Below are 25,870 nucleotides of genomic sequence, written 5' to 3'. Positions count from 1 at the left end.
GATTGCTCAATAATTTATTCAAGCATTATGAAGAAAACATGAAATGTCAGTTGCACAAGACTAAGGAGGTTGGTGACAACATTAAGAGTGATAAGGAAGACGAAGAGCAACATGAGGATATGCAAGAATGTACTACTATACCTACATGTAGAGGAAACCTAAGCCAAGATGTGAACAACAAGGTTGAAGAGGGTACTTGAGTGGAGCGTGTTAGGCCAACATTGATCAATAAACTACATGGAGATGAGGACACTAACAATGACCTAATTCATGAGAAAGGTCTACAGTTTGTTGACTATGGAGTTTTTCCTTTCTTAGAACTTGTGCCATACACACAAATTGGATGTAACGATTGGAGGCATCAGCCGCACATAGAGGGGCATACACAAACATTCAACACATCCAGTGGTGATCACTTTAGCGTATTGTTGGTTTAATAGTAGTAGAAGTTGTGCGCTTATTGGAGTTGACGCACAGAACTTGATTGGCATGCCAACTCTTTCAATATGTTGTCTATGAAGGGGATTGGAAAGGGGTCTTTGATGGTGACTGCATTGAGGCATCTAAAATCGACACATACACAAATTTGGTTCGCCTCCATCTTTAATGATATAACTTTGGAGGAGACCCACTCACTTGTCTACACTACGAAAAGAATATCCACATCCAACATCGATTCTATCTCTTTATTAACTAATGCAGCATAGTTCTTTTCCATCCTGTATGGTCTCTTCCATACCAATGTAGCACCAGGTACCAACGGAATGTGATGCACATAGCTTTGCAAATACTCCCTGTAAATATTTAAAAGTACAAGCAAACACATCTTTATAGTATTATACTCCATAAAGATCTTGAAAGATGTTGCTTGCAGAACTGGGTTCTAGCCATCACCTACAAGGATGTTGTGTGGACCAGTCTCATCGCCAAGGTTTGTAACTTTTAATGAAGGTTCCTCATACTGAATTGGCTTTGTTGTGTCAAACTAGTGTGTTGGTGTCTCGTTTACTTGGGTCTCCCTTCCGTGTACTCTACATATGGAGGAAACAAGTCCTCCAACCATTGATCCACCTAAAGTATATTGCAATGGAATAATTCATAATGCTTCATTTGCCAATGGAAGAGGTCATCCACTGAATCTAGGTCATCCTCCGAGCAGTCCTCTAATTCCAAGAAACCCTCCTCATTGGGTTTTATCCGTTGCTTCCCTTCATCTCTGACCTTTGTATCCCATTGGGGACTCAAAATCTAACAAGGAAGCCAAGTCCTCGCTTACCATCTACGTTTTGGAATCAATAGTGAACTTTCTTCCGCCTTTCTCCATGGATAGCGTGTTTTGTTTCCAATTGTGGTTCACCTTTGGTTCCACCAACCACCCTCTCTTGAGGATTGCACCATAGCCCTTCTTCTTGAGTTGAATCACTACAAAGTCCAGCACAAACAGGTAAGTGCTAATCATTACTCTTTGTGCCATCAGCATTCCAATTGACTTGATGTCATGTTGGTCCACACCCACCAAGTGCAAAGTTGCTGGCCACAACGTAGGTTTCCCCAACTTCTTCCATTTGTCCTTAGGAAGCACATTAACACTAGACCCTCCATCCATGATTGTGTCTATTAGGATGGTGTTGAGGATGCCCATCTCCACCACTGCAAGATGTCTACCGGAATCAACTGCCAACATTGGCTTTGATGAAGAGCCAATGTAATCCTTTGTTTAATCCACACAATGTGTATACAATTCAAAATAGATGCAGTGTATATAAGTGTCATGCATAGTCGTGTCATAGTTTACAAGAGGACTTTGAGTTTGGTTGAAACTTCTATCAACATCATTTGGCATAAAATGTTTTGCTCAGCCTTAGTCCTCAATGAGGTGTTCGCCATTTCATGTGTCTCCTTCTTCTCAGTTGTCATTTCCTTTCTTTATGCCGGCTTTTGCATCTCATGCTCTCTGCTTCTTCATATGGGGGCACAATATGTGGCCTTCTTTGTTGTGCACAGATGACTACCAACACCCCTTCTTCTGTGCCCAACTTATAAATATTTAGTAGATTGACACTTGACTTTGGATAATAGACATCCTCGTAGTTTCATCATCCGCACAAAAGTTGCATTTCTTCCTATGAACAGTCACAAGTGAAATGTCCCTATTGGTTGCATACGTGGCATTGGATCATTCGTCGTCCTTTGGCATCGTATTGAACACAGCTCTGACTATCATTGTTATTGTTATTGTTATTATTAATATTTCCTTCCTCTGTGCCTATTGTTCCAGAAGCCGCCAAAGGATGCCATGGTGTTTTTCGCCTGAGGGTTGGCCTAATGAATTTCTGTTAGTAAATGTCAAAATTATGTCATGCGTCAGTAAAGGTGTTGGCCACACACTAATCCTTCCATGTTTACTAGAAATCCAAATACATCTCACATTCTTTGTAGCTCAAAGTATGTTGCATTGCTAATCCAATAATATTGACATATCTGCATCTGCCCCTCTCCGTCTGCAAGAATAGGGAACATACTCTATACAATTATCCAAGATCCTCGCAGTGAAAACAGTTAAGATGTTCCTAGGAGTACTTTGCAATAAAACAAGCAAGGAAATAATTAAAGTCGTCATTAATCTGACATAGCAAATGCCATACTGGTTTCCTTCTTTCATAAAAATTCCTTTGACACAACAAATGCTGAAGAACGCAATAAAACATACTATATTAAAAAGTTAAAGGCCACAACCTGGAATATTATCGCTAGGGTCTCCAACAAGTGCCATTACATCTACAATTTGAGATGGCTTCAGATCCCCATATTTCTCAGCAAACTGCTCTACACCAAAAGATATGACCCTACATATAAAACAAAACAATGATTCATATACCAAATCTGAATTCAATTCAGGAAGTGAAGTTATAAGAAAAACTGAAGCTCAAGAATTTGTCCCTCGGCATTAGTGGAGAGTTGCATGTGTTTAGAATGATGAAGACAACAAAAATATGCACCAAATGACAAGTGAAAATTTTATTTTTAACTGTGTTCCACGAGAAGCAATTCTTAAAAGCCGTACTGAAGGACATATGATCTGGAAGAAGTCTTTGTCTGGTGACACAATCCGCACCTAAAAAATATCTTCACCAGTTAGAAAACTGAACAAAACCAGCATTATGTTTACTGATCTAATTCATTATTAAAAAGGTGCAGTAATATATATAAATAAACATGATTTATGATCATAAAAACAAATAACAGTAATCAGATTTATGAAGTACATCGTGTAGCCAATGTATGGTTGAACATATTTGAAAAAGCAATATAGAAGATTAGGTGCTCTCTCTAAGTAAGCATTACCATCAACTACATTCTTACACAAGGTGACCAGAAAATCCAATGCCAACATCTTACGCAATCCAATCTCGTTTACTATAAGACACTGCTAATTGATGGTTCGAGTAAACACTCAAAGTGATGATGGTTTCATGTTAATTTTATCATCTTGATAGGATTCTGGTTTATTAAATTATGGCCTCAGTCAACTCTCCCAGTCTTCCCCGACCCCCAACCCCAATATTATATGATTATTGTGTTACCAGCATTCCTTCCGAAGAGAAGACTGATTATTTGCACTCCAAGATACACAAACAGCATTTCTGCCAACTTAAACTGGATGAAACAGTTAATCAATCTGGTGTTGCCTTGCAAAGCCCAAGGCATTCAATTGACTAATTAGAAATCTAGATTTCCTCCATACAAATATTTTTATTTCATAGTGGAAGAATAAACCATCCCCTAATTATAAAGAAATACACCATTATTCAATGCTCCTTCCATCCTCATGTGAAGCTGATATAGTTGCTTAGATAGTGAACTTAAAATAAACTTAAAATAGTTTCTATTTTTAAAAAAAGAGTTTGATTGAAATTGAGTGCACAAGAATACTTCAGATACCAGCCAACACTACAATCAGCACAGTAAAAGTTGCCTTTTTTAGAAATTTGTGATGTTTCTATTGCTGGAGCACAGTTTCTAGCTTAAAAAGGCTTCAATATAAGAAAAGACATACAATAATTATAATATTCTCAATCGCACAGGTACCTCCCCTCGCCCACCCCCCCTCACCAGGAAAAGTTTGAACCGATTTGCAGATCTGGTCCGGTTTGGACTTGGTTCGACCAGGGTACTGTTTTTGCCCTGCGGGTTCGAACCCAGGCTAACCAGCACCAAAAAGTTCAAACCCAGTTCGAACCCGCATCGAATTGGGCCCTGTGGACGGCTGGAACGTGCTTTTTTGGGCAAAAATTAAATGTGTTTTGGTGTCCACAACCCCAAAAGTTGTTATGAATTGCTTTTGGTGGCCTCTAATTGTCATTATATGTCTCCAAATAGGGTATTTTGTCAAATGTTTTGAATCTTTGATGTTGAAGTTCATTGAACTATCTGATGGTCTGATCACTATTTATTTTTTTAAATTTTTACATGTTTTTGTACTAACGAACCCAAATGAACCCAAACCCCTTTCCAAAAGTTTGACAAACTTGCGAACTGGTTCTCAAATTTCAGAATTGGAACTGAACCCGAACCAGGAACTTAGATAATACTTGTAACTACTTGTAATCTCAAAGCTATCATCAAAGACTCCTTTCCTTCCGGCTGGTGCCAAATGAAATTTACATTACCTTCAGATATGCGGTAGTTATGTGGACTCTGACCTTATGGTTAACTGCTGGATGGTAATGGCTCTTTGTGGTATTCTCCGGGCCTAATTTTCGACGCCTTAGATACCTCAGATATCCTATATCTTATTGGAACTCATGAGAGCCTTATTCTTCCCCATCCAAGCATCCCAAGCATTCAGTGGTTAGATGTTTGTCAGATAGAGATTAGATTATCAGGTGGTGTTTGGGATTTTGGTGGGGTGGGATGCTTGGTTCGTGATTGTATTTGGAGTCAGGTTTCTGTACTTCATTCTAACACTTGGGCTAGATTCATGCGAGTCTCTGTTCACCGCACTATCGATCATATCAGGGATCTCTTTTTTGCAGTGTGTTACTTCCCGCTGACCTCCTCTTCCAATGCCATTCACTTCAACATTGATCGAGACCTGTATAGTAACCTTTTTGATAGTATCTCCTGTTTTACAGCTGATGGTGACCTTATTATCGGGGCCTTCAATACCCATACCCAGATTAGTCAAACTCCACTTCATGACAGAGTTTCTGATTCTGATCTACAATGGTGACTGGGTTTAAACCAATGAGATATCTTTCACAAATGCCAATGACCAGTACCTGGTTTGTTTGAATCTCACAGTTGTTTGTTTATTATAGAACTTGAAGTTTCTATCTAGAGTTTATCCTAAGAAAAGTCTTGTCTGACAGAGTTATTATTTATAAAAAGTTATAGCTTTTCCTGCCTTTTTATGCCAGTCCTTTCTTGTTTTTGAGCTTTTTTAAATGGGCATTTGGTAATGTTTAATAATCATGCTATGTATTTATAAAATGACACATTCCCATAACAGAATTATTGAAGAGTTTCTCATGAGAGGAGTTATTGCAGGAAATCCGACTTAGCTTTTTCATTGGCCAGCTCAGGTGATTAGAGGTTCAGTTCCCAGTCACTTGATACTTAGCACAAATGCTGGTATGAAACTGTATAATTTTGTATCTTTAATATTTTTTAAAACATGTTATGTCTTTTGTTGAGATTTTCAAATCCAGGCCAGCCTCACGAGTTGGTTTTGGAGGATCCAAGCCAAGTCCAATTCAGACAATTGTGGTTTCTTTTGTAGTCATTTCATTCAGTAATGCTATAACAAATCTGTGCTTCAAGTCTTGCACAAATCACCAACATCTTTTAACTCGCCTGAATCTCTTTGATTGTCAAAAATTCAAAATAATCTTAAAACACATCGCCCATAATTTTAAAAGTAAACATTCATTATCCCTAATTACAATATATACATACATGTATCATACATTTATAACCAACTTCAGGTCAGGCCACTAAATCAAAGCTTATAAGGAAAACAATTAATCATTCCATATACATTAAGCATTGAGACAGAATAGCATTCCGTTTTTCATTGCTCAAATAAACAACAGATTAAATGTTTGAAGTATAATGTGTCCAAAGATATGGATATTAATCTCCACCCTCTGTCCAAATATATATCCTCTCTTGTCACCGAAATGAATGTATCGTAACTTCTCATCATGCAATAGCACTTAGTCACAATGTTTTTAATCTTCATTTTTTAATCCATAAAAATGAAAATGCAATACTGACAATTACTAATGAAAATCCAACCTCAATTCTAGGCCTACTGGCATACAAAAAAAAAATCAATGTTGTTTCCTAAAAATTGTTTGTACATCAGCACAAGCTACAAGCAATTTGAGTATACCTTGGCACCAGCAGCTACACCATTAACTGCTAATGTTGCAATCACGTCATCAGCTTCTACACCTGGAACCTGCTTAGAGAAGCCAATGTCAGCAGACAAAAGCACCAAAAAAGCCATCCTTAAGTCACTTAATCTCATTCTGTTGGAATTCGTAATACATCTATGATATGTATGGTATAGATTAAATAAACAAATAAATAAACAGAATAGTTTTTTTCAATATTAATAATTAATAGTGTTAATTGGTTTTGGGAGTTGCTTTCCTGTAACATAGTTTAGACAGTCTGTATGGGATAGAAAGGCCTTATAAGCCAATGCAATGTAGAATCTGTGTGAGAATCTCAATTAGTAAAACTATCATATATTCGGTATCTATTTCTGCAATGATGAATCCAGACCTTTTCTTTTGTTTGCTCGACCATTTTTAATAGTGTATCACACCAGTTGCTAGCATTAGACAAGACAAGAGGCTGAATGATGGAAGAACTGTGGAGAAGGAGCACCCAGTCAATACTAATCAACAAATTGCAGTAAAACACTCATAAGGTGTGACAGATGTTGTCCACAATTTCATATTCACAAAATTGGGGCAACCCTACAGAAACTTTCATAGAATAAACTCTCTAAGATGTTTTCTTAGTTATGCTTTCCCCTAAGTGTGTGTGTGTGTGTGTGTTTAGCTTCATGCTAATTGAAGCAATAAATATATATTTGACTTATATTAAATCTGATTATTCATTCAGATATATATGTATATATATATATATATACAGATTTTTATATTGCCTCTTATGCTTTCATATTCTCTCATATGTGTGTGTGTGTGTGTGAAACCTTGTAATACTAACCAGTCAAATCAATGTGTATCGAATGAGATAAGTATTGGGTATTGAGTATAACCGACACCATGAACCATCACTAGTCTTAATTAAAGTTGTGATTATAAAGTGAATGGGTAACATTGATCGGTGCCTTGCTAAGTGTTAGTTATGCATTGGGGTATGGTTACGTAGGGTCGTACCCCTACGTAAATATATCTCAATGCATACATATATATATTGCATGAAATTCTGAATTCTGGATCAATCAATTACAAAGGCAATTGCATCTCAACTAATTCAGATCTGCCCATTATATATAAAACTGTATCAGTACAAAGACAAAAGGAAAATCAGTTCTCATCATAGAAGGATATTTATTTCAGTACAAAAATACATATATATTTATAAGGAATTGAATTGAAGATTGCTCAAGATAATTACATAGACAGATTATTAGTTTAGTTAGTCTCCACCAATAAATGATCTTTATGTTGAGTTTTTGTAGATCGATTTCTGCAAATGTAATAACACTGCCATCATATTGGTGTTTTTTCCAAATGCAAATCCCAATCTCTTATAAATATAAGAGTAGGAGAAATGTCCCATGAAGAGACATGTCTCTATGATTAATCATTATTAGTTAATATATTGACAATATAAATCACAATATAACATATGTATTATATATAGTATTATATATAGTATTATATATATATATATATATATATATATATATATATGTTAAGATTAAATCAATCTGACTGTAGCTATAAACTTAACAGTCCCTCTTAGTTAGAGAGGATTGATATAGAACACATTATGCTCTTAAATATATGAAGAGATGTCATCTCAGTATGATATTCCTAGAATGGTATATTTAAGGATATCAACATTAATCCATCAACACACACATATATATATTAACATATATTACAAATGGAATTTGCTTCAATTCACTATGAGGCTAAATTTCTCAACACTCCCTCTTTAGCAAAGAGAGAACTAAAGTAATTATAACACATGATTTTAACACCACCTTAAGTGTAATCTATGATAGATTTGAGTTATGGTGTCTGGCAAGATCCGGCCCGAAGAACCATAACAATTGATTTTCATGGTGTTTGGCAAAATCCGGCCCGAAGAACCATGATGAGTTGATTATCAAGGTGTCCAACAAAATCTGGCCTAAAGAACCATGATAAGTTGGTTATCAAAGCGTCTAGTAAAATCCGGCCCGAAGAACCATGATAACACTTTCTCCAACACATTTTGCTGTTAGGAGATAGATCAACTACTGATAAAGTCGTCACCTTACAATAGTTACCTTTTGTTCATTATCGTGACTTCCAGCACTCTGGGACAACTTAATGAAGTCTGTCATGATAACAAGTCTACCATTCATAAGATCGTCACCTTACAATGGTTACCTTTTGTTTATATATGTCAATGAAACCTTTCATTACATATCATATGTGAAATAGTAACCACCATCAACCAAGTCAAATGGTGGTACAAAAGCTTTCACCTCAATTCTATCTCATAGAGAAGAATGCATTACAAGAAATTTCACTTCGAACTTCTCCTCATAGAGAAGATATCATTTACAAAGAATTGCACCTCAAAATTCTCCCTCTGAACAATGATCGTGGGAAGTCACGTCCTCTAGTTACTCCCTTAGAGACTCTCTTCCCCAAGGATTCCTGTCGGACTCACTCTAAATCTGATATCGATCTTCCAACTTTCTAGTGATAAGTCAATACTTCCTCATTATACACAAAGGAGTAGGGCCATCAAGATCATGCAGTCACACACATGTATTTCTAAACTCCCTCTTACTATTAATCTTCTAAGTTCCTGCATTGCCTTCAAGAGTGTCATACTCCCTCTTAATGTAGAAGGATACTCATAATCTCAAACATCAAAGATATTCGCTTCAAGAGACTCACTTTATCTAGCCTGATCATCAGATGACTAATGAATTCTAGACCACAACTTCTTTAGAGTTGCTTCCATAAGTTTGAGTTTGCACAATATTTAGTAAAGTACCAACCTTCTTTTCTCACAAGAACATCCTCAGACATAAAGGAAAAGATCAAGGTAGATAGCTCTTTATATTACATATAGAAATAAAAGAGAGACTACAATGAGGAGATAAATGTAATACTTAAGAATAATAAATACTTATCTGTACATCAACATCCTTGATATTAATTTCTCCAAACACACACCAAATCTCCTTTAATGGGTATGAAACATTGATTAAGGTAATTATTCACCCCCCACAATGTAAAATTCCCACAAACTTCATTTTTTTAGTTTTCAATCTTTTAGGGATAGATCATCAGAATAAACTAATATTTTCTTCATAAGTCTTTATCCCTTCTAGTAAAACATTAGACAAAGATTCACAGGCGTATGGATAGGGATTTCCCTTTATTGGTCCCTCTTTTATGTCCTCCTTTAGATTCTAAGGCTCAGTAGGATGTCATCATGACACTGCTAAACATCTCTGTTAGCGATGATTATTTTGCAAGGTCCCAACAAACTCATTACTTCTCATGTTGCACGGACTATCTCTGAGCACCAAATTGATTCTCTTCTTTAGAAAAAATTTCTTCTTCAACAAATCCTTACTTTCGAATTATACCATGCAGCTGCGTAGTGGTAGAAGTATGGTCTAGTTTCAAAAATCCTTAAAGACTTTGCTTTCATATTTGCACTTCACCAATATTTCTTCATCATCGGGGACATAACTCGATAACTATTAAGGATAAGTAATAGTTTAAGTATGTCCAATCTAATATAGTTGAAACATGATATTATCCTTTGTCTCCTAATTAATATCATTGGCTCAACATGCTTTATCAAATTCACAAACACATTTACTAATTGCTATGGTATATCTTTCCTCTTAGTGAAAGTGACTTTATGCGTCAATCCTGGCAATAAAGTGTTAAGTTTCATATAGTATCAAAATGTAGGTTTGTAATCTTCCCTTTTCAAATCTTCTTATTTTTGAGTTCTTCTCATTTATTTGATCATCCTCTCTCCACAGTCATGATTTAGAGTAAGGTGGTGAATAGAACCAAAACCCTATCTTCATCATTGTTGTTGCCCACTGAATTCACAAATCTCTACTCTGCAATTGGCTATTTTTTATATAAGAATATGAGTTATGTTACTAATTAATTCTTAATTACTTGTATTCCTTCCTAGTATGTTGATGTTAATATATTGTGTATCTCTTCTCCTCGACTCGTACTGATGAAGTAGATTCATAACTTCTAATTAAGACTCTTGAAGCATGCGGTAACCTTCCCAATATCACTTATAGTAATAAGCGAATTTCTATGTCTAATTAATTTTTAGTCTTTTAATGTCGATTAATAATATATTAACAAATAATAGGTGCCTCTCTTCATGTATAGTCTCTTGCCAGATGGTTTTAATAGCCACTTTTGATCGCTGACTGGATTGTCAGACGTTGTTTGGGTAAGTTGAATCCAATGTATGCTTTTTCAATGAAGATCATCAATCTCTTCATAGCAACTATGATAGATTGTTTAAGGTTGATATAATCACAAATTTCCAAGTCCAATGCTCATTGGGTTACTCAATCATGTTCATGTTTCAAAAAAAAATTACTTAGCACTTGAAGATTTCTCTTTAATGGACTTGACTCCTAATATGCGGCGCTATCTTTTCCCTTTCCCACTTTATCAAATGTTGTTTCTTAAGCCCAATTAATGGAGAGTATATAGTTTATTATGAAAAGCAATATTCATGCACTCGAAAATGCTCACTATGACCCTATGGCTCCAATTTTCCAATCTATACCAAAGAGGAAACTTAGATACTGCCCAGAAATTACCATGACTCAGTATCTGCCATGCAATCCCAATATATTCTACTACCAACAAAAGCCTGGTAATGATGATGCTTTTAGCTCAAGAATCCCTGTCTATGGTTGGATGCGATCCCTCTTTCATTCCAGTTGGATAGCTATCCCAAATGGTTCCATCATGTAAAATACTCCCAATGCGATGAAGACAATGTACTTAGCAACAAACTCCACGTAACCTGATGCAAGAAGAATGTCAACTTGTCGGCTTCACTACGACACTCTTAATCGGTCAAGGACCAAATGCAAACTTGCACCAAAGATGAGATTTATGAAAATTATTATTAAACTCCTTAGAATTATGTGTTGATGCAGATGTTGTTGCTAGTCAAAATGAAGATTCAGTTCCCCAAGTCTAATCTTTTAACTCCTGTGATTAATGGTCTGTCATACTATTCTGCAATAATATGGGTTATATTAGTTGGGAATTCCAAAAACCACATGTGATAGGTAGAAAAAATTTGTATCCTCGATTGATTGCTCTTTGGGTGTTTTGTGCTTAGCGTTCCTCTGAATTCCTCTCGACCTTTTCACTTCAATCTTCGTTGTGAGAAACAATCTACTTATCCGTTGCTTTGGCAACCTTCCAAACTACTCCCCGCGTCTTATGTTACATCTTTCAATAAATTCTCCCAATATATAAGTGTATTCTTATACTGGCTGCAATGTGTATCTTTCTTGGCAATCCTCTTGTCTTTCCCTATTCGATTTCAATCGTTAAGAGTCAAGACCAATCGCTTAGCCAACTCTCTTTATCATCCAATGTTTTGTTCTCTAATGAATACGCCCGCCAACATAGGTAGTCTCTTTGTTTTTAGATTTACATGCATTTCTCTAATTTCTTTGTTACATTTGCAACCTTGCTCTGATACCATGTTGAGTTTTTGTAGATCGATTTTTGCAAATGTAATAACACTGCCATCATATCGATGTTTTTTCCAAATGCAAATCAGAGTAGGAGACATGTCCCATGAAGAGACATCTCTCTATGGTTAATCATTATTAGTTAATATATTGACGATATAAATCACAATATAACATATGTATTATATATAGTATATATGTATAATATAATATATATTTATAATATTATATATTCAGTAAAATTATAATATTATATATATAATATATTATATCAACATTGTATGTTAAGATTAAATCAATCTGACTGTAGCTATAATCTTAACACTTTAAACATCAAATGGTATCAGAGCCTAGTTGATAGAAGAACTTCTAAATTTAAATTCTTGAAACAAAAGTGACATGCCAAACAATGTTAGAGTAGAGGAAAGGCTTGAAGGAGGAAAGAATTTCTTCTCATGGAGAATTTGAATTATAACAATTCTCGAAGAATTAGAACTAGAATCACTCATTGAATCAGATATTTCAATACCTAAAGATGAGGCAGAAAAGGCCACTTGGGAAAGACGAAATAATAAATCCAGGAAAATCATTGTTGATTTAGTAAAAGATCATATTCTTCCATCCATCTCAAATCTCAAAAAGGCATTCGAAGTATTAAAGACAATTAAGGATACATTTGAAATCAACAACTCTAGCAAATTAATTACATTAAAAAATCAACTGATGAATAGATAAATGAATAATGAAGAGTTAATTTCATCCTACTTTGGAAAAATTTCTGAAATAAAGAACCATCTATCTTCTATTGGAAGCAAAGTAGAAGACCAAGAACTATCCATAATAGCACTTAGAGGATTACCTATATCTTGGGAAGCATTCATTCAAGTTGTCAGCAAACCCTCAATACTAGACTTTGATCGACTGAAAAATGATTGCACATTACAAGAATCAAGACTAATTTAGAGAGGTATCATTTCAAATCAAGAGGGAGAAAATCAAGCTCTTTTCTCAATCTCCAACAGCAAAGGAAAGAAATATGATAAAAGGAAAGGAAATAATAATTACAAAAGAAATGACTTGTCCAATGTTCAATGTTAAAAGTGTGAGAAATTCGGACATACTTTCAGAAATTGTCTAGAAATGGAGAAAAACCTAGCTTCCTTAGCCGAAACAAAAAAGGATGAAAATTTGTTATTTAACTCTGCTATATCAAGTGAGATAAAATCCAACGAAAATATGTGGATAATAGATAGTGGTGGTTCCTGATATATAACAGGATTCGGAAATAAGTTTGAAACTTTTGGAAATTATCTCATTGGACGAGTCACCATTAGAGACAACTCCTCATATCCAATAAAAGGAATTCGAACCTATTCCATACAACTAAGAACTGGAGTTACACTAAAATTGAAAGATGTTCTTTTCGTACTAGGCATAAAAAGAAATCTAGTATCAATCTCTGGACTTGTTGATGAAGGATTTCAAGTCACCTCAATGAAGACAAAGTATTGTACTAGCCTAAAAACACTAATCTCAAGAATGCTATCACCATAAGGACTAGAGTGTAATATCCCTATCCAAATCTGATTGAAACTTGCTATATTTGTTTTTAGAAATTTTGTCAAACACTTGTACAGCAGAGGGATATATGACATCTATTCAATGCAAATTAACACTTACAACCAAGAGACATTATGTCAAACAGTTCGCATGCAAACTAACATTATATTTCAAACTTCAAAATTGATATTTTGCTGATATAAAAATTCTGATATAAAATCAGGTTACAATGCCTTCAACAATCTAACTAGACTGTCCATACAAAACCATGTAGATGTATTTTCAGATAATGCATAAACATGAAGATAAAATGAAGGGAACCTGAGATTGGTAGGCAGCTTTAAAACTGAGCAAAATCTATCATGCACTGTAACGGTATTGCTCACAGCATTGTAGCAATACTATTCACGACCACTGTAGTGATAACACTATTCACGATTCCTGTAGCAATGACACTGTTCACGATTCCCGTAGCGATGACACTATTCACAATTCCTATAGCGATGGCACTGTAGCAGATGAGCATAAACTTTTTAATATGCCTCTGAATTAGTTGCTTAACTCCTTCCAAAGTACAAATAAAATGAGGGCATCGAATGACCCTTAAATCTGAAGTGTATCTTCTTCATGAATTGCTATAAAAACTCAATAAGCTTCAATGAGATGACTGAAATATCACCTCTAGCAAATTCAACAATATCAGCTGATAGTTTCACAACCTTAAAGTTGCCAATCAAAGAGAATTATCGTTCTCAATGACTGAAATGTCCTGCAAAAATCCTTGGCTCCACAAGTGCACAAGCAAATGTCAATATCAAATCTGGATGCCCTACAATGAGGCTCTCTCCTCTATTTATTCTATTCCTTCACCCCTTCTAGAAGAACATAAAATATTATTTTATTGCACTTTTCTAGAAACTTCCTCCTTTCCAACAATAATTAGTTGTGCTTCTAGAAGATTCCGTTTTCCATATAATACTATTATTTTAGTGACTTATGATTTAATATTTATTTTTGTCACTTTTTAATTAAATTAATTAAATATAAAGTCACCTTTTAATTTTTAAATTATTTAATGACTTATAAAAAATTAATTTAATTATTTCACCTTATTTCTCCACTTAGCCTTCAAAGAATGAAAGGCTAAGAACTCCATTGAGAGGTCAAAAAGATGGGGACATTACATAGAGATGGGACCCTATATAAACTATGCAACATTCAAAAGCAAGCTCCAAGCCGTGAAGTGACAAATTCTAATGAAGTATGGCATAGAAGGCTAGGACATATTGGATTCAGTTCACTTCCAAATATAGAAAAAAATCACTACTAGAACACCTAGCTTAAATTCAAAACATATAGACACTTGTCAAGGATGTGCTCTAGAAACGAATATAAAAAGACCTTTTCCTCCTAGTGAACACAAGTCTAAATCAATTCCGAAACTAGTTCACTCTGATTTATGTGGACCTATGCCAACACTTTCTCTAGGAGGATTCTCTTACTACATAATATTCATTGACGATTTCTCTAGGAAAACCTAGATCTATTTTTTAAAGGTCAAAGATTCAAATGAGGTCCTATCAAAAATTTAAAGAGTTCAAAAAAATAGTGCAAAATCAAATGTCAAAAAGAATTCAAACGCTAAGATCAGACAATGGATGAGAATATACCTCTGAAATTTTTAAAGCTTTTTGTATCTCTATTGGGATTAAGAGGGAGTATACACTACCTTATAATCCTCAACAAAATGGGGTAGCAGAAAGAAAAAATAGAACCATTGTTGAAGCAGCAAAAGCCATGCTTCATGATCAAAATATACATTTCTCATTTTCGGCAAAGGCCACCAATACAATTGTATACATTCAAAACAGATGCCCACACTCAATACTAGAAAACATAACTCCTGAAGAAGTTTTTATAAGAACTAAACCTAACTTAAGTTATCTTAGAATATTTGGTTGCCCTGTTTACATTCACATACCTAAAGAAAAAAGATCCAAGTTAGAAGCATCCGGAAAAAAAGGAATATTTGTTGGGTACAGTGAGAACTACAAAGGGTATAGAGTCTATGTACCTGGACAAAGATCAGTTGAAATGAGCAGAGATGTCATATTTGAAGAAAACACTGCTTTAAAACTATCTACGAGTACATAAGATGAGCCAATCACAGACTTAGATAATAGAGACGTCACTAATTTCAAGAAAAGGTCATTACGGGCAAGAAAAATAATTGAAGAAAATAATGTTGAGCAAAATAAAATTTTCGGGGAAAGCAAGAAAACCAAAAACAAATCTTGTTACACTGCATTAGTAATTGGGCTTACTAAATCTGAACTGCTAATTGTTGAAGAAGCCCTAACTTGTCATGCTTGGAAAGATGCTATAGTTGAGGAATATCAACCAATATTACAAAATGATGTTTGGGATATTGTACCTGGACCAAAAGACAAATCAGTTCTTTCATCAAAATGGTCATACAAAATCAAATATGCTTTTGATGGCAATATTGAAAAACATAAAGCAAGGTTTGGTGCTCGGGGCTTTTCTCAAAAAGCAAGTATTGAGGAAGCTTTTTCTCCAATTGCTCGCTACACTTCGGTAAGAACAATTATTGCAATTATAGCATCCAAAGGATGGAAGATACATCAAATGGATGTCACGACCGCATTCCTAAATGGTGTCATAAATGAAGAAGTATATATTGAACAACCTGAAGGTTTTGCTATAAAAAATAAGGATTAATTATGTATGTAAACTCAAGAAAGTTCTCTATGGCCTCAAACAAGCACCTCGATCTTGGTATGAAAGGATAGATAGCTACCTCACCAAACTAGGATACTCAAAGAATGAAGTTGATCCTAACATATGCTTCAAAATATCTAATGATGGCATGTTAATACTTGTTTTATATGTTGATGATCTATTGATAACAAGTAATGATCACTTAATTGAAAGATGCAAACAAGATCTTACAACTGAATTTAAAATGAAGGATCTATGCCTACTACACTATTTTTTGGGCCTAGAAGTCTGTCAAAAGAAAGATCATATTTTTCTAAATCAAGGGAAGTACACTCAGGACATCTTGACTAGATATGGAATGATGGACAGCAAACCTCTAAAAAATCTGATAGAAACTAATGTACACAAACTAAAAGAAGAAGCTATGAATTCAGAGTCTATTGATCTCACTCTTTACAAACAGATCATTGGATCACTTATGTATCTTGTAAATACTAGACCTGATATCTATTATGCCACAAATGTTTTAAGTCATTTTATGTGTGAACCAAAGAAGATTCATTTGAAGGCTGCCAAACATATCTTGACATATCTACGTAGCACTATTGGTCTTGGTTTGAAGTACAAAAATGTACAGATGAAACTTGAAGGATATACTGATTCTAATTGGGCTGGTTGTTCCAGAAATTGCAAGAGTACTACAGGGTGTTGCTTTAGCCTTCGATCAGCAATGATATTCTGGTTTAGTAGAAAACAACCAACAGTCGCCTTGAGTTCCATCAAAGCTGAGTACATGGCAGCCTCCATGAGAGCACGCGAAACAATATGGCTAAGAAAGTTATTATTTGAACTCTTTGGAAAACAACCAAGTCCTACAGTGATTTGTTGTGATAACCAAAGCTGCATCAAACTTTCTGCAAATCCTGTTTTCCATAATCGATCGAAGCACATCAAGACTCCTTACCATTACATAAGGGACATGGTTGATAGAAATGTTATCAAGCTGATTTCTATCAGCACAAATGAGCAAAATGTTGACATTTTCACCAAGCCTCTTGCAAAGTTAAAAATAGTGTACTTCTGAGATAAACTTGGTATGACAAATTTGTAAATACATTTGTAAATTAATATATTCATTATTAATTGAAAGTAGATTGTTTGCAAACTTGTGTTATGAAAGGTGACGATCTTTCTTGTGTAAGATCACTATTATAAGGTGACGACCTTATTTATAGTTGATCTATCTTCTAACACCAAAAGTATTGAAGTAAATGTTACCATTGTTCTTCGGGCCGGATTTTGCCAAACACATTGATAACCATCATGGTTCTTTTGGCTCCATGAAAATTTATTCTGGTTCTTTGGGCCGGATTTTGCTGGACACCATAATTGACTACATTCTAAGTGGTGCATAACCTTGTGTTATGATTCCTTCAATTCCCTCCTTGCTAAAGAGCGCGAATTAAGTATATTAGCTTCATGGTAATTGAAGCAATATATATATATATATATATATCAAGCCTTGTAATACTAACCGACCAAATCAATGTGTATCGAATGAGAAAAGTATCGGGTATTGAGTATAACCGACACCATGAACTGTCACTAGTCTTAGTTAAGGCTGTGATTATATGAAGTGAATCGGTAACATTGATTGGTGCCTTGCTAAGTGTTAGTTATGCATTGGGGTATGCTTACGTAGGGTCATACCCCTACGTAAACATATCTCAATGCATACATATATTACATGAAGTTCTGAATTCTGGATCAGTTAATTACAAAGGCAATTGCATCTCAGACTAATTCAGATCTGCACATTATATATAAAACTGTATCAGTACAAAGACAAAAGGAAAATCAGTTCTTATCATATAAGGATATTTATTTCAGTTCAAAAATACATATATATTTATAATGAATTGAATTGAAAATTGCTCAAGATACTTACATAGAGATTATTAGTTTAGTTAGTCTCCACCAATAAATGATCTTTAAACTTTGCACGCACACACACCCACATATATATATAGTTGCAAAACAAAGTAATTTCTCAGCATGAGTAATTATTGCTTGATCATTCATCATTGCCAAATGTACACGATAATTATTAAACACTCGCTTATTAATCTATCTTCATGATTGTAAAGAAAATCATTCATTGAATTACTAAATTGCAAAGCTTAGACTAGTTCATCAAATAATAAAGTTTGAAACATAATAATAGATGACAAGTTTTTAATAATTTATCAATGATCATAGTATCAAATGCCTTTCAAGGGTCAAATGGATCATCAAAAAATGAGGGATCAATGGCCTCATCCCCAGCTGCAACTATATCTAAATCCTCATCATTGGAACCCAAACTGGTTCCACTAGTCCCAAATGCTGCTACATCATCATCCTTCTCCTCAACATGAGAGATTAGATGAGTGAAATGGTTTTTATTAGGTTCCTTTTAGGGTTACATAAAAATAAAAATAAAAATCTTTAAAATTGTTTCATTTCACATTGTCGACTCTACTACCTTGGATCCTCTTGGGTTCGTCATGGGTTTGTTGTGGGTTCGCCCGAGTTGGCTCCAACAAGGACCCGAGCGAACCCACAATCCAAAATAAAGATCATGTTCGGACCTGCAGTGAAACCCAGACACAAATCCACACCTGTGTAGACCTAGACCCAAATCCAGGCAGCGGGAGACAAATCCAGCTTCTCGAGATTTCTCCCAAGGAATGTGGCATTTTCAATTTTGCTCATTTTGAGCTATCTTGGGCCTCAACCGAAGTTGTATTTCAAGGGTTATTCAGGAATTAAGAACCCTACAAGTGAGCTTTTTAAGCCTGACTGCATGTCTTCATTCCTAGTCCAAACTCTTGCACAAGTAGGCTTTTTTGTCGATCACAACATGACGTCTTGGGTATCATTTACATGCGATCTAGACTTGGAACTCCACCATCCACGTTTGCAAGGAAATATGTGAACTTTAATTGAAGATTTTAATGCGTGGTAGGCTTTTAAAATCTGATTACATGTTTTTCTTTTAAAAAGGTTATAATGCCAAACCCATTTTTAAACAAGGAGATGTTTTTAAACTTATATTTATTGGTGCGCTTTTTGATTCACTTGCAAGGTATGAGTTTTTTTATTGTTTTTAACTTGCATATGAAATAAAAAATCACATTATTAACTTTAAAAAGTTAAAAGTGGGGATGTAAGAGGTCATTACATATTTCAAATGACTTGCAAATGCTTTACAAAATCCTGTTATTTGTTTTATAAGCAAAAAATGGTGTTTTCAACATGTGTTGCACCCATTAAAACCCATAATACATTGTTTTGACAATCTTAAAATGCTAAAGTGGCGATTTTGAGGAGCATCGCAAGTATTTTAAATGTTGAAATGACATGTAAAAGGCTTTTAAAAGCCATAGATACTTGTGAGTAGCTAATAAAAATCTGTTTTCACTCAAACATCGTTGAAACAATGTGTTGTTTGCCTTGTAAAGCTCGTCTTTATAAAAAAACATAGCCCCAACAATATGTCTTTGGGTCTCTAAAGCCCGTTATGATCCTAGGGAGGCATTCTTGTAGTGCTTTACATATTATTTAAGCAGCATGTGAATGTAGATTCAATATTTACAAATACTGAATCTCAAGGTATAACTACCTAACTCAATATAAGGCAGAGCATTAATGAATTTCAACACTCTCTTGCCTGGCCGAATATGAGCATATATAAGGTTTGAATAGACTGTCTCGGGTGCAATTTATTTGTGCGAACTAACTGATTACCAACCGGTGTCAATCATGATAAGGTTGAACTTAGTCAAACCTCACAAAGTCTCTGATCTCCAAGGGAATTTAATCAAACTTCAATCTAATTACATATATGCAAATAAGTCGATCATGATCATGGCTCGATGAATATATGAACATTAAATGTCAATGAATAAATCTGTATGAACAGATTGATGATGTACTTGGATAAAGTAGCAGATTTAGTGGATGACAAATAATTGATCTGTATTCTAATATATAGGTTAAGTTATGTTGATACGTATGCATGTATGTTATGTGCAAATCAAGATTGATTATATTGTCATCCAATTTGTCCGTACGAAGCTATTCCTTCAACACAGCATTTTTAAAATCATGTTTTACGCTTTCCAAAGCCCAATTTTGCCTTGCACATGCCTTTGAAAAGCCAACGATTGTTTATATAAAATGCAAATCCCATTCAAAATCCATTTTTCTACATAGGTGGCAATTGTTATCTTTGATACCTTGTAATGTTCTCGTTCCCTTCTGCCACTCTGGAAGCTAGATGATGGAACAATTGTGGAGGTTGTACGGTCTGAATGGGAACTATACAGTCAGAGCGGATACTGTACGGTTAGGTGTGCTAGGCCAGGATATCATACAGTCTGATCAATAGGTCATACGGTCAAGGACAATAGGTTGTACGGTGAGTTGTTGGGTGTGGGGAAGTGCATGGAAGGATGTAATACGGTAGTCAAGGTGGTCGTATGATAGTCACAGAAGGTCGTACGGTAGTTGGGTCAGTGAGTTGTATGGTGGGGATGGGGATAGATAAGTACAGTTGTAGGAAGGCCTTGTTAGGTGAAGAATGTAGTGAGAGGGATCGAATGGTGCAAGCTACGAAAGGGTGAATCAACAATAAGAAGTAATTGCCAATGATAACGCAAATTATATAATTATGTAATCAACACGAAGATAAGAAATTAGTACTCACACATACCAAAAGTTGCATTCTTGATAACAAAATATAATTGCATACACAGATGGTGCTCCAGATGTGCCAAACCCAAGGCGAAGTAATACATAGACAAAATAGGGTGAGGGTTGAATCCAACTGAAACCGGATTAGCCAACTAAGGAAGATCTTTCACTTCTGAAATGGGGAACAACACAAAACTCCAATAGGAATTCACGGTATAAAGAAATAATCCAAATCACATACCAACTACTACCTATATGTCGTGCTTAAATACCCGTCGGAGAACTTTCCGAGGGTTTACAAAGATAGCCAATGACCACACCTACCTACTAAAACGATTAAATAAAAATGGGTCCGAGATATACTAAATCAATCGGCCCATTAACAATCGTTTGATTAATTATTTGTTTTATGACAGGAACATTATAGTCCTCCCATCCCAAACTTTGCTTGTCCTCAAGCAAATGCAATGTCGAATGCTGTAGAATGTGTTCACCTTCCCAAATTGCGTCGTCCAACGACAAGTGTTTCCAGCATACCAAGTATTCCATCAAAGTGCGGTTCCACAGGGTCTTCTCACGTACATCAATGATCTCAGCCTTTTCCAATATGAGCTTCCCTTCTTCATTGAGCAAAGGAAGCTCTGCAGTTACCGTGATGTTCTGTCCCACAGCTTTCTTCAAGCAGTAGACATGAAAAAATTATGAATGCGGCTTCCTTCAGGAAGTTCCATCTGATAGGCAACTTCATTGATGCGGCAAGCTACACGATAAGGGCCATAAAACCGTGGCTTCATTTTTTCTTTCCCTTTTGCCTTCAATGAGGACTGCATGTATGGCTAGAGTCTAAGATAGACCAAGTCTCCCACTTGGAAACTTCTCTCGATCTAGTGTCTATCAACGTACATCTTTTATTGATTCTGCGCCTTTTGTAAATTCTCTTTCAAGCATCTCAGGATGTCATGCCCTTCCTGAAGCCAGTCCCTTGCCCTTGGTGCATGATTGTCACCTAGCACCATGTCAATAAATGAAAGGGGTTCATACTCGTATAGTGCTTTCAAGGGTGCCATCCCAACAAACATGTCAAAAGTGGTATTGTAACGATATTCCCCCAGATGCATCCATTTGACCCATGCTCGTTGTTGTGCCAAAATGTAGTTCTAGATGTAGCCTTCTAGCCACTTGTTCACAATCTCTGTCTATCTGTTTGAGGTTGGTAGCTCATTTTTGGTGACAATTCCATTCCTACTAACCGAAACAATTATGTCCAGAAAATACTAATAAGCCGCCCATCTCTACCACTAATAATGTTTTGGGGTAACCCATGCAGACAAAAAAATTCTCTGAAAAATAAGTCTACTACTTGCACGGCCTGAAAGTCTGAGGGGATGGCGAAGAAGTGTGCATACTTGGTCAGCCTGTCCACCACCACAAAGCTACAATCCTTCCCGTTTACTTGAAGAAGTCTAGTGATGAAGTCCATAGAGATGCTTTCCCACTTTCGTTCTAGTATAGGCAAGGGCTGCAGTAACTCAATAGGTAAAGTGTGTTCCGATTTGTTTTGTTGGCAGATTGCAAATTCCCGTACCATCAAAACCTCTCCCTAAGCTATCTATAGGTTTTGAGAACCCATGGGTGCTCGACCAAGCGTGAGTCGTGTATTTCCTTTAGGATTTTCTATTTCAATTTGGATTCAGGCACCAAGTATATCAGATCCTTATAGTAAATGATGTCATCCATCACCTTGTATCAATCATCCTGAGTGTCATTGTCCATTAGCTTACATGCAAATGTGTTTTTGGAATATTTCACCATAAGTGTGCTTTCTAGTCAACTCAGATCTGATATAGTAAACAGATGGCAGGTTTTCTTGACAAGGCATCTGCAACCACATTATTCTTCACTTTCACATATTCAATGTCGAAAAGCTTGAATCTTATTTACCCATTTTTGTTGTCTTTCATTTAGATCTCGTTGCTCCAGAAAATATCTCAAACTATTAAGAATCGGTAGGAATGATGAACTTAGTGCTTACCAGATACTGTTGGAATTTGGTTGGTGCATGCACAATGGCCAACATCTCTTTGTCATGAATGGAATCTAGACACTCTACTTTTGTAAGCTTTTGACTCTCATAAGCTTTAGGGTGTGTATCTTGCATTAATACTGTGTCGATTCCCTCTCCAGATGCATTACACTCTAGAATGAATGGTTGTGTGAAATCGGGTAAGGCAAGAATCAAACAAATGCTCATTGCTTCTTTTAACTTATCAAAAGTGCATTGCACTCTTTCATTCCATTGAAAGGAGCCTTTCTTAGATCTGTTAACAGTGCGCTAAGCTGAGAGAAACTGTTTACAAACCTCCGATAGTAACTGCACAAACCTAAGAACCCTCGCAACTCAAAGAGCGATTTTGGTGGTGGCCAATTCAAGATAGCTTGAATCTTCTCTTGGTGGACCTGCACTCCATATTTGGCAAACAAACACTGAGCCTTCATGATCCCTAGGACTTCATTCAAGTGTTTTAGGTGTTCTTCCCAAGTTTTGTTGTAAATAAGGATATCGTCAAAGAATACCAACAAGTACTTACGTAGTTGTTTGTTGAAGATGTGATTCATGCAAGACTGAAAAGTAATTGGTGCATTTGTTAAACTGAACAACATGATTAGGAACTCATAATGCTTGTAGTGACAATGGAAAGTCGTCTTCTTCCCACATGCAAATTTGATAATATCCGAAACGGAGATCTATTTTAGAAAAATAAACCACACCATGCAGCCTGTCCAACAATTCATTGATCTTGGGAATAAGGTATTTGTTTTTTATTGTCTTCTAATTCAGCACACGGTAGTTACACACGTGCATCGTCACATCTTTCCTTTTTACCAAAACCACTAATGATGAAAAGGGCTAGAGTTGGGACGGATCCATCCTTTCTCAAGCAGCTCCTGAATCGTCTTTTCGATCTCATATTTGAATTTCTTGGGATGACGGTAAGGTGTAGTGATAACTGGTTTGGTATGTTCAAACCCGTGATGGGGGGTATGCCAAGAGGAATGTCTATAAAAACTTTATCATAGGTACTCAAAATATTTTGAAGATCATCATCCCAGTAAAGTGTCTGTTATCCTTTTATAGGTTCCGCCAAAATGAAACAATGTGCAGCCCATGCAATGTCATCATGCTAAAAAAACGCCTACATCCGTTGTGCTGAAACTTCCCTCAGTCCCTCATTGGCCATTCCATGAAGAACAACCTTCTTCCCATCGACAACAAAAGTGAAGTCCATCCGTTTAAAGCTCTAAGTGTATTCATCAAGTGTCCCCATCCACTATATGCCCATAATAACCTCCATATCATCTAGGTCCACTATAAAGAAATCCTTTGTCACAGTGTGGTTAGCCATGGTGATACTTAGTTGGGGAACAAGGTGCGTACAAGGCAAAGGTGTCCCTTTGACGACCTTGACCTGGAATCCTGCGTGCATCTCAGTAGGTAGACCTTTCCCTTTCACGAAAGATGAGTTTATGAAGTTCATAATCGCTCCACTATCAAGCATCACCATGGCCCTTTGTCCTTGAAGGGTTCTCCGTACACGAAATACCATACATCTCGGGCTCCCGGCTAAGGTGATGGTTCCTATGTGCCGTACTAATGCTGCAATTCTCTCTGTACAGTTCAGATTGACCATTTTGGTGTCCTCATGGGGATGGTTATCTTCTATTGGTAGAACCTCCCAATCGTCCTCATCATCAATACAACTTTAATAGTGTATTTTTCCTTTACCAAGCCATCTGTGCCTAGGCTCCCACAATCCCTTGTAATTGAAGCATAATTTATTCCTTCAGAGCTCCTGTCTGATAGCTTCGTCCAACAAAAGCTTCTTCGGAAGAGGATTGTTATCTTTGTCCTTTGGAAATACTATCGATCTAGAGTGTGAGTAACCTCAAGAGGATGATGTCGATGATGATGCCATGCTCCATGCCTTCTTTATAGCCTTCGGAAGGGTGGTAGGATTGAAACCTTTTACCCAACCCCTCAGTTGTTGCATCAGTCTGTCCATGAAGAGCACTATCCGTCTCCTTTCGGAAATGTCCTCGACCAAAACAGAGAGTTTCTAAAATTTTGTGGTGTACTAGTCGACCAATCCAATTTGCCTCACTTGTGCCAATTCTTTGAAATTAAGTTCCGAATCTTTACCATCAAATCGATCTATCAATCTTTCAATGAATTCCGCATAAGTGTTTATTTGGTCATGCCCCAGTGTGATGGTGTCGTGATGCCACCATTCATGCACCACTCCCTCCAAGTGTATTGCTGTAAATTTGATTGCTTCTTCTTCTGGCATTGGATTAAGTTGGAAGTAAGTATCGACCTTCATTACCCATGCTTGAGCAGATATGGACCTGGATCCATCAAATGGTGACAAATTTACCTTACTCAACTTTCTTCTAAGATCATCGTTAAAATATCCTCGGTTTCCACCTTCGGAATATCTCATTCTCAGTTTTGCGTAATCTTTGTAGGATATATCCTCCTCCAAATTTACATTCTTTCAGTCTTCTCTCAATTGTTCTTGAACTTCCTCAAAGGTTGTCTACTTTCCTCCATGTAATACCGTTGTTCGTGGAGGGAAATACAACATGGAACGTCAAGAGTGTGTTGGATGAGGGTTTGCCTTACTTGACACTGAGTCCACGTTGTGACCATTTTGTTCACCGGATATTTTATTGTCTACCAATTGCCTGAGACTTTCTTCCATAAGTCGTTGAGTATCATTGATCTGCACCTAATTCCTCGAAAGATTTCTTAGTAGTGCCATGAGTTCAACAGCAATGGGTTCTTGTTCC

At 36.0% G+C, this 25,870-nt stretch overlaps 1 protein-coding gene across 4 annotated transcripts in view; it reads right to left on the bottom strand.

The window, feature by feature from the left end:
- The window catches only part of LOC149555931 (5'-3' exonuclease family protein), a 234,784-nt gene that overhangs the window by 114,109 nt on the left and 94,805 nt on the right, over nucleotides 1-25,870 (bottom strand). For all 4 annotated transcript variants that reach the window (XM_089830036.1, XM_089830038.1, XM_089830039.1 and 1 more), the window contains 3 exons: nucleotides 6,398-6,466; nucleotides 3,030-3,115; nucleotides 2,737-2,846 (listed from right to left, as the gene is read on the bottom strand). In XM_089830036.1, the coding sequence (XP_089686162.1) occupies nucleotides 2,737-2,846; nucleotides 3,030-3,115; nucleotides 6,398-6,466 (265 nt within the window). The remainder of the gene's footprint in view (nucleotides 1-2,736; nucleotides 2,847-3,029; nucleotides 3,116-6,397; nucleotides 6,467-25,870) is intronic.

Source organism: Cupressus sempervirens, chromosome 5, assembly GCF_028749045.1.
Source record: "Cupressus sempervirens isolate cs-2001-9-10 chromosome 5, ASM2874904v1, whole genome shotgun sequence".
NCBI classification, from domain to species: Eukaryota; Viridiplantae; Streptophyta; class Pinopsida; order Cupressales; family Cupressaceae; genus Cupressus; species Cupressus sempervirens.
Note: the sequence above shows the minus strand (reverse complement) of the source record. Positions and strands in the feature narration are given on the sequence as shown.